The sequence below is a fragment of the Doryrhamphus excisus genome, linkage group LG12, assembly GCF_037039965.1.
Source record: "Doryrhamphus excisus strain RoL-2023G ecotype Guam linkage group LG12, RoL_Dexc_Guam_v1.1, whole genome shotgun sequence".
Lineage (NCBI taxonomy): Eukaryota > Metazoa > Chordata > Actinopteri > Syngnathiformes > Syngnathidae > Doryrhamphus > Doryrhamphus excisus.
The window spans coordinates 3,435,918-3,445,327 of NC_136368.1; the positions used below are offsets into that span (position 1 = coordinate 3,435,918).

General features: G+C 43.7%; 2 protein-coding genes across 3 annotated transcripts; one reads left to right on the top strand and one right to left on the bottom strand.

Moving 5' to 3' along the window:
- Window positions 1-292: 292 nt before the first annotated feature.
- Window positions 293-2,545, bottom strand: nup62l (nucleoporin 62 like). Its single transcript, XM_058082619.2, has 2 exons — window positions 765-2,545; window positions 293-696 (listed from the first exon to the last, which is right to left on the bottom strand). Exons 1-2 carry the CDS (start codon window positions 2,256-2,258, stop codon window positions 538-540), a joined length of 1,653 nt encoding a protein of 550 aa, XP_057938602.2. The 5' UTR covers window positions 2,259-2,545; the 3' UTR covers window positions 293-537.
- A 632-nt stretch (window positions 2,546-3,177) lies between these two features.
- pdk1 (pyruvate dehydrogenase kinase, isozyme 1) lies at window positions 3,178-9,339 on the top strand. 2 transcript variants are annotated; one of them, XM_058082621.2, is made up of 11 exons: window positions 3,179-3,590; window positions 3,872-4,013; window positions 5,589-5,660; window positions 5,739-5,923; window positions 6,479-6,574; window positions 6,641-6,718; window positions 6,806-6,882; window positions 7,646-7,744; window positions 7,838-7,945; window positions 8,624-8,737; window positions 8,806-9,339. In XM_058082621.2, the coding sequence occupies exons 1-11, from the start codon at window positions 3,482-3,484 to the stop codon at window positions 8,944-8,946; spliced, it is 1,221 nt and encodes a 406-aa protein (XP_057938604.2). In that variant the 5' UTR covers window positions 3,179-3,481; the 3' UTR covers window positions 8,947-9,339. The 2 variants fall into 2 exon arrangements, with proteins under 2 accessions (XP_057938603.2, XP_057938604.2); XM_058082620.2 differs by having other exon boundaries at window positions 3,178-3,590; window positions 5,589-5,923.
- Window positions 9,340-9,410: the final 71 nt, after the last annotated feature.

Below are 9,410 nucleotides of genomic sequence, written 5' to 3' on the forward strand. Positions count from 1 at the left end.
CTTGTATTATTACATTTAAAATGAACAGCAGTTTAGACGAGTGAATATACTACTGCATAATTTTTTATTATACACTTGTTTCATAAATTATGCAATTAGCTTTTTTTATATCATTTGTATTATTGCTTAATATGTTGGATTAAAAAAAAATACTGCTGACACCAGTGAATGTATTATAATGATATAATGAACTGGTGAGAAGTACTTCAATTCTTTTTCATTTTATTGAAGTATTACATAACTTTAATATACAAAATGACTACTTAAATGTTTCTTTTGGTTAAAATGGTTTCTCCCACAGTGGTGGTTTTCAACTGACTGAGGAAAAACCACAGTAAAACATTTTTAATTGAATATTTATTAACATTACTGTTGTAATTTCTTTTCACTTTAATAGAAAACAAAAACAAGCCGCATTGAAAACGATGCATTGAAACAGGAAGAAGGAAGTGATGACTCAAACTCTAAGACAAAAGTATTTTTGCTATTTTGTCAGAGAAGATGGAAATCTAACCTGATGTAAATGTTAAACACCTCTCAGTCAAAGGTTAAACGGAAGGTCTTCTCCTGCTCCTTGCGCTGGTTGTCACACAGTTTGGACACCTCCTCCACTCGTCTCTGCAGGAGCACGGAGTTCTGGTCGATCCACTGGAGGGAATCCATGTGGGCGTTGAGGATTTTGCAGATCTGCTGCAGCTGAGGAGGACGGAGGAGATTTAGCGTTTACGTGAGCACCTAGGCGTGTTTATTTAGCGGCGACTTACCGGGTCGCTGGTGTCTGCCGGGCCGCTGGACGTGTTCAAGTGCTCGATGATCTCCTTCAGGTCCTGCGACATCCTCTTGAGCTGTGCATCCACGTTCTCGGCCAGCTTGTAGGTTCTTTCCCTCTCCTCGTCGGCATTTTGCATGTAGATGGTTCCGCTCTGCTCCTTCACAGACTCCTCCAGCGGGCTGAGAATGTCCTCTAGCTCCTTCTGCTGAGACAGGATGAAGTCCAACTCCTGGTTGAGCCTTCTCTGGTCCAGCTTCACCTTCTCCATCTCTTTGTGTAGGGATGTGATCTTCTCGCCGTTCTCCACCAGCATGCGGTCCCAGGCGTTGACCTGCGTGGCCTGTTGCAGGAAGTGTCTCTCTTGGTCCTCCAGCTCCAGGCTCCACTTGTTTATGAGACCCTCCAGTTGGGCGTATGTCATCACGGGAGGGGCAGTGGCGGCGGCGACAGTGGTGGTGGTGAGGGTGGCGGCCACTGTCGTCAGAGCTGTCGTCGTGGCGCTCGTGTTGGATGCAGGTTTGAGCCCTAGCGAGAAGCCCGTGGTGGTGGCCCCAGTTGTGGCTGTGGAGGCCGGGGCGGCGATGGACGTGGTGGTCGCTGCTCCCAGGGGCTTGAGCGTAAATGTGAGACCTCCACCGGCTGCTGTGGTTGTAGCAGGAGCTGCCACTGAAGCGGGAGCAGCACCGAAGGAAAAGCCTGAACCCGCTGCAGGGGCGGTTGTCGGGGCGGGGGTGGTAAACAGAGAGGGCGCTGTTGACGTGGCCGCTTGGGTCACTGCAGGTGGAGCTGGGGTTGATGAAGGTTTGATTCCCAAGCTGAACCCTCCACCCTGGACAGCTGTGGCTGCAGCGGTGGAGGCAGGCTGGGCAGCCAGAGAGAGGCTTGGGGGGGCGCTGGAGCCAAAAGTGAAGCCTCCCCCGGGTGCAGCAGGGGCGGCTGCAGCTGTGGTGGTGACTTGGACCTTGGGTCCGCCAAAGCTGAAGCCTCCAAAAGAGACACTACCTGCTGCAGTTGTTGCGGTGGTGGCGGGTGCTGCTGCTGCTGGTGGTGGTTGGGTCTGAGCCGGAGTGGCGCCCCCAAAGGAGAAGCCTCCTCCTGCGGGTGCTGTTAAGCCCGCGCCGAGGCTGAACCCCGATGACGCTGCCGGAGCCGCGGTGGTGGAGCCAGGCATTAGACCTGTCCCTGGTGCCACCGCGGTGGTTTGAGGAGTCGAACCCAGACTAAAGGTGGTGGTGGTGGGCGTCCCAAACGAGAGGCTGCCACCGGGGGCTGTGCTCTTTGCTGGGGTGCCGAAGCTAAAACCGCCGGTGGGGTTACCAGCACCGGCCTGCGGGAGGGCTGATCCGAAAGAGAAGCCGCCTCCAGAGGCGGCAGGCGTGGACGTCGTCAGACCAAACCCCGCCGTGGGTGCTGCTGCGGCTGTCGTCTTCGGAGCTCCGAAGGTAAACCCCGTGGAGGGCTGTCCAAAGTTGAAGCCGCCACTCATTTCTGCTAGCAAGTCGAGAACAAAATGGGCACTGACCTCGCTAGCTTTTTGGCGGGCCACTGGCCGGAGTTTCCAACTTCCTGAAAGTTGAGTCTAATGTTGTTTTTGTCGACGCTGAACCTTGAAAGAACTCGCTAAATGAAAAGAGATGAAAGCAGACTAGTAACAGATCAAAATAAAAAACATTGCTTGTACATTCTCACATCGTCACGCAGACATGTCGGTAGCACACTAGCGGAAATGACAACACGACTACTTCCGCCTTTTCTCGTTGCCTAGTAGACTGACTTTCTTCCCTGAGTTTTATCTGCAGGCGAGGCTGACTCGTGAGTCCCGCCCTTTTAAGATGGACAGATTATATAACCAACCACGGGACCGAATTGAAATGACATACAAATATGATTGGCCCCCGGTTGCCTGAAAGACCAAGATTAGGCAGAAATTATAAACTTACCACTACGTTTACATTACATTACATTACATTACACATTTAAAGCAACTGTTTTTCAAGGAACTATGCAGCAGCTGCGTTCAAAACACATGAACGAAAGTGAAAAGAAATATGGGGACTTTTGTTCTATTCATATACATATACATATAATATAATCATATATATTCATGCAATATTATATATGACACGAGGAGATATTAACTTGTTGAGGATTGTTTTGAATATTACTTTTTCCTTCATACTATACTATATAATTCTATATACACAAATGCAAATATCAACATTGATGTGTTGCATCAGGAGTTTGACTTCAAATTCTGAACTGTACAAATAATGCAACAAAAGGCAACAATGCAACACAACTATACAATTAACTCAGTCACAATAATTGAATGGGAAAGTATGATTAATTAAGAAATACATTTTCAGGTTTGTAAGCTGTAAAGCTAAATAGAAAGTCTGACGGAACTGCACTATCTTGACATCACTAGGTATCTTTGGCTCCGTACAGGGCTGCACAAGGAGAGTCCGCTTGCATACACGTCCCGGTTTGACAAGTTTGCCTCTTGCAATCACATAATTAATCAGGAATTACCCCGAAGATTCCAACTGGGAGGATGAGTGCACAATTTTCACCGAGCTGCACAACAGCCACGTTTAGATGTTGCTTTCGTTAGCTAACAAGCTAATGCTAACGTTGCAGCTTGTCAGGTAGTTAGCATCGTTAACTGCGAGGCCCAAGCGACACCGGACGACAACAAAAACAACAACAATGAGGCTTTTAAGGTTTCTCAGGAGCAGCGTGTCCATCGGGAAGGACATAGACTATTATTCTAAATTTTCGCCCTCTCCTCTCTCAATGAAGCAATTTCTGGATTTTGGTAAGAGGTGGAATTTGCTTTAACTGTGGATGTACACTGCATATGACTATTGGCAACTTTATTGACAATGACAGAGATGTTACGTTAACAAATGTTTGCTGCTGGTAGTTTGCAGGACAGCATCATCCTGAGAGGTGTTCCTAATATTTATTTAGCTCAATGGGGTGGCCATAACATTAGATATACCTCTCAGTATGATATACTTACTATAATATATGCATGTATATGGAAAGCTCTATTAATGAATATGATGACGTGACCTGCGTGTGACGTCATCCCAGGTTCGGAAAACGCTTGTGAGAAAACGTCCTTCAACTTCCTGAGACAGGAGCTGCCAGTGAGGTTGGCAAACATCATGAAGGAGATTAACTTGTTGCCAGACAACCTGCTCAGGACTCCGTCGGTGCGTCTAGTCCAGAGCTGGTACGTCTAACCCGGCTGGACCTTCACCTGTGCACTCCCGGGTTTCGAATAAAGGTTCACAGAGGAGAGTTGAGCAGCACTAGCCGACCAGCAAACCCCCCCCCCCAGGTCTCAGCTTGTCATGCAGTGCAGCCTTTAAGGCCTCAGGGAAGGAGGCTTTATTTACTCTATCACGGTTTTGCAAAAATATATTAGTTGTTGAATTTTTATTATATTATCATTACTATTATTAGTTTATAAATATGCATATTTAAGCAAATTGTGCAGTTTTTACCTAAATGAAGCATTTTCAATTTTAAAAATGGCTAAATGTTTTGATTATGTGGAATACTCTACACTAGTCACTGTGTCAGTAATGTTACATAGATAATACTAACTATTGTAGCTATTCTTCCAACGCTAACATGTTTGAGTCTATATCATGGCCTATTCTTCTATTATTATGTCTACTATATTAGATAATAGGAGTGTAAAGGTGACTATAGGGCTGTTACTTCATGTCAACGAGGCTCTAATAGCGTTAAAAATGCATTTAAAAGGTCGTGAACAGATTATCTACACCCCGAATATGGCTTATATTTGCTTATTATGTCTACTATATTGGGTAATAGGAGTGTAAAGGTGACTATAGGGCTGTTACTTCGTGTCAAGGAGGCTCTAATAGTGTTAAAAATGCATTTTGAAGGTCGTGAACAGATTATCCACACCGAATATGGCTTATATTTGCTTATTATGTCTACTATATTGGGTAATAGGAGTGTAAAGGTGACTATAGGGCTGTTACTTCATGTCAAGGAGGCTCTAATAGTGTTAAAAATGCATTTAAAAGGTTGTGAACAGATTATCTACACCGAATGTGGCTTATATTTGCTTATTATGTCTACTATATTGGGTAATAGGAGTGTAAAGGTGACTATAGGGCTGTTACTTCATGTCAAGGAGGCTCTAACAGCGTTAAAAATGCATTTAGAAGGTCGTGAACAGATTATCTACACCGAATATGGCTTATATTTGCTTATTGTGTGTACTATATTGGATAATAGGAGTGTAAAGGTGACTATAGGGCTGTTATTTCGTGTCAAGAGGCTCTAATAGTGTTACAAACCTGCATTTAGAAGTTCGTGAACAAGCTAGCTGTGCTTAATATGTCTTATTTTCTCTTTATGGCGACTATATTGGATAATAGGAGTGTAAAGGTGACTATAGGGCTGTTATTTCATGTCAAGAGGCTCTAATAGTGTTACAAACCTGCATTTAAAAGATTGCAAACAGGTTATCTATGTCTAGTATGTCTTATTTTCTCATGATTTGGCCTACGATATTGGGTAATCTGAGCGTAAGAGTTGACTATAGGGGTGTTATTTTATGTCAGGGGGCTCTAATAATGTTTAAGTGTATTTAGAAGGTAAACAGGTGTTTTTATTCTCTAACTACGGATAAGGAATCCTTCTTGGTGGAAATTCCATATCAAGGTCTGTTCTGGAATTAATTAACCACCATAAATGAGGGATTACTGTATTCTTAATTAGTTTGGTAGACCGAAATCATCATAGAAATGTTGGTTTTCACATGCAGGTATGTGCAAAGTCTTCAGGAGATCCTCGAGTTCAAATCCAAAAATGCAGATGACGAGAAAGTGACGTATGAGTATGTTTTTCCGATAATCACACCAACATGTTTTATTACACTTCTACGCTTGTGTGGCTCACGCTCGTCCTCTGCCAGTTTTACAGACGCGGTCATCAATATCCGAAATCGTCACAACGATGTGATCCCGACTATGGCTCAGGGCGTCGTGGAGTACAAGGAGACGTACGGCACGGACCCGGTGGTCAGCCAGAACGTGCAGTACTTCCTGGACCGGTTCTACATGAGCAGGATCTCCATCCGCATGCTGCTCAACCAGCACAGTGAGCATCCTGTTATTCACTACTACCAACTACTAACAGGATGCGTCTAAGCATCTTCTTTACCGTTTCAGCATAAGTTTGGGGAAATATGCTTCCAAATTTCTCAACAAAAGGCCACTTTGATATTTTAGAAGGCAACATGTGAAGATAAGAAGTTATACAGTCATGGAAAAATGATTACATCACTGATTAGAATATATATGTGAAAGCTATGCTTGAAATGTACTACATGTATGCTGTACATTTGATCTGGATTGTTGTGTATTTTTAAAAGATTGACAAATTTAAGGTCTGTGGAAATAACACCCAAATTTGTAAAAACTAAACATGTGACCAAAAATGAGCCAATATACATGGATGTATTTTTCTAAAAAAACGGGTCTTGCCAAAGAGGGGTCGTCTTATATTCAGGTCAGTGTGGTATTTTGACACTGGAATGTGAAAAACATGAATGAAGGTCTTATAAAACTTGGCCTTGGAAGACCAACATCCTGGAACTGATTATGTTCAGCTGCAGAAGTTCCCGTGTTTTAAAAGCATGTGTATTTATTCCAGCGCTTCTCTTTGGTGGGAAGGTGAAGGTAAATCCTGCACACCCCAAACAAATCGGCAGTATCGATCCACACTGTCGAGTCAGTGAGGTTGTCAAAGGTAAGGACAGTTTGCATACAAAAATACATACACTGCTGCATATTTTACTCCGCCTTTCTCTCGTAGATGCTTATGAAAATGCGAGAAACCTTTGTGACAGATATTACATGAACTCTCCTGAGCTCATACTGGAGGAGTTCAATGGTAAGCTTCTTTGTAGTACTACTACTCATTATTAGTTATATTTTCAATACTGTTTTCTGCTGACTTCCTGGTTGAATGTCCTGGCAGTCACAGATGAGGGCAAAGCCATCACCGTGGTGTACGTCCCGTCTCACTTGTACCACATGGTGTTTGAACTTTTTAAGGTAGGTTCTGGTTGGTTCTTAATGGTTAGCATAGCATATTTATTAGTTGTGCATGATAATTATCATACCAATAAATCAAATAACATTAAAAATAGCTTGGATAACTGTTAATTTTTAAAAAACGCTCCAATGAGGCGAGATTACCCATACAGTGGGGGTGAGCAAATCAAGCGCTCCTTTTTCCTCCCACCTGTGACATTAATGGCCTGTAACTTCCCGGAGATCACTTTGAAACAAACATTCACCTTTTGAGGAAGACATTTTGCATGCTAGTTGTACCAAAAAAACAACCCATCAAGGTTTGAAAAGGTGTGCCAGGGTCCTCCATGATGGCACAACGGCTGCTTGGGGCGCGTGCCCAAATAAAGTGTACCCTGCTGGGCCACAGTAGGTGGATCCTCCTGCTCTATACTCTGGTTCTCCCAACTTCCATAGTGGCACACCGGCTGCTTGGATCATGTGTCCGGATACAGTGCACTTTGCTGGGCCACAGTAGGTGGATCCTCCTGCTCTATGCTCTGGTTCTCTTGATAGTGATGATGACATGACAACAGGTACATTTGGTCAAATTCTAACTTCTTCCAGTCCTTCTTACCGCCACAAAGTACATTGAAATATAAATAGAAAAAAATGGATCTACAAAAGTTATTGGTCTTGAGAAGCAGAAAGTGAAGTAGATATGGAGCATCTGTAATATTTCGAAAGGTGATAAGCATACAGCCTGCATCGCTGTTTACGCCACGGTGTTGTATCCTCGTATTAGAACGCCATGCGAGCCACCATGGAGCTGTACGGCGACGCCATGGACTACCCCCCCATCCGTGCTCAGGTGGCCTTGGGAACAGAAGATCTGACTGTTAAGGTTGAGCTGAGCAGCCTGAATGCATTTTTTTTGCCACTGCATCAAAACACACAAGGAATAGAAAATAAAAATGCCTATTTTGTTTCCACACAGGTGAGCGATCGTGGAGGGGGCGTGCCCCTGCGTAAGATTGACAGGCTCTTCACGTACACGTACTCCACGGCACCTCGACCGAGCCTCGATGGGCGGGCTGCTCCTCTGGTGGGTGATGCCGACCTGCAGCTAGGGGGGTGTAAAAACAATGACATGACCTCCAGCAAAATCAAAAAGGCCAAAATGAGGTCTGACTTTTAACGATTCCACAAACACTAGCATGCTACCTAATACTAATGACCTTTATATTATATCTAATTATATAAAACAATAAAATATATAGCTCTGTGATTGGCTGGCGACCAGTCCAGGGTGTACCCTGCCTCTCGCCCGAAGACAGCTGGGATAGGCTCCAGCACCCCGCGACCCTCGTGAGGATAAGCGGCAGAAAATGAATGAATAATATATTTAATAGTTCTTATATGTTAATATTTGATATCTAATTTAATGATTATATTAAAATAAATAAAATCCATAATTACTATATATTTTTAAACAAAATTTGATATTTTATATTTATGAATATATTGTAATGAATTGAAATATAAATTTATAAAGCAATGTCAGTAAAGCAATCAATGATTATAGAAAACTATTGGAAAAGAATTGCTTTCCTGCCGTGTGATACATTGTGGTCATCTACGACATGTACTGGTAGTTATAATATAAATATGTGTGATACTGTGAGCAATTTGTAATATTTTGATAGTGTATGATCAACAGGAAGGGCCAAATATGAGAGTCAGTGTGAAGTGCAGAACTATTATTCGTTATGTTTTCATGCAGGCTGGTTATGGCTACGGCCTCCCCATCTCTCGACTCTACGCCCGCTACTTCCAAGGGGACCTGAAGCTCTACTCCCTGGAGGGCTACGGCACAGACGCCGTCATCTACATCCGGGTAAAGCGCCACATTCAGCCGTATGTCCTGTCCTGTCATGGGGTGTAAGTATGACCATCTCGCCTCAGGCGCTCTCCACCGAATCCATCGAGAGGCTGCCGGTTTACAACAAATCGGCGTGGAAACACTACAAGACCATGCACGAGGCCGACGACTGGTGCGTGCCCAGCCGAGAACCTAAAGACATGAGCACATTTCGTCGCTTCTAGAAGCCTGTCTTGCTTGAGTGACTGTGTGTGATTGTTAAGAACTTGGAACTTCTTAGACCTGTTTTTATCTTTGTTCCTTAGGATCATGTGGACTCTTTTTAACATGTTTAACTACCGTACTTTTGATCAGCATCACCAGTGTCAACGTGTTACCAATGCCGTGCTTCTCTTTCTCTAGCTCGGTCTCCATGATGTGGAACACATTATGAAAGGCAGATGTTTTTAATGTTTTACACAATGCAAGTTTCATAATGTTACATTTTAAGCTGTTTTCTAAGTGCAAATGTTCTCCATCTGCTCTGCTTTAAGGCTGGCGACAAGACCACACCACCTAAAATATACATTTCATTTCAAGTCTGTCCTCATAATAAACTTGGAGCTGGTTACAGTTGAGCTTTGTTCTTCCCTAAGCCGTGTAGGCGAATCCCTCGTTCAATGCGGTTAATTGGTTCCAGACCCGACCA

What these genes read in the sequence shown, in the direction of transcription:
- pdk1 (XM_058082620.2), top strand. Translation starts at nt 3,482, where the DNA reads ATGAGGCTTTTAAGGTTTCTCAGGAGCAGCGTGTCCATCGGGAAGGAC. An exon ending in GAAGCAATTTCTGGATTTTG is followed by an intron (nt 3,591 to 3,871) that starts GTAAGAGGTGGA and finishes ACGTCATCCCAG; the next exon opens with GTTCGGAAAACGCTTGTGAG. An exon ending in CAGAAGATCTGACTGTTAAG is followed by an intron (nt 7,745 to 7,837) that starts GTTGAGCTGAGC and finishes GTTTCCACACAG; the next exon opens with GTGAGCGATCGTGGAGGGGG.
- nup62l (XM_058082619.2), bottom strand. Translation starts at nt 2,258, where the DNA reads ATGAGTGGCGGCTTCAACTTTGGACAGCCCTCCACGGGGTTTACCTTC. An exon ending in CGGCAGACACCAGCGACCCG is followed by an intron (nt 697 to 764) that starts GTAAGTCGCCGC and finishes CGTCCTCCTCAG; the next exon opens with CTGCAGCAGATCTGCAAAAT.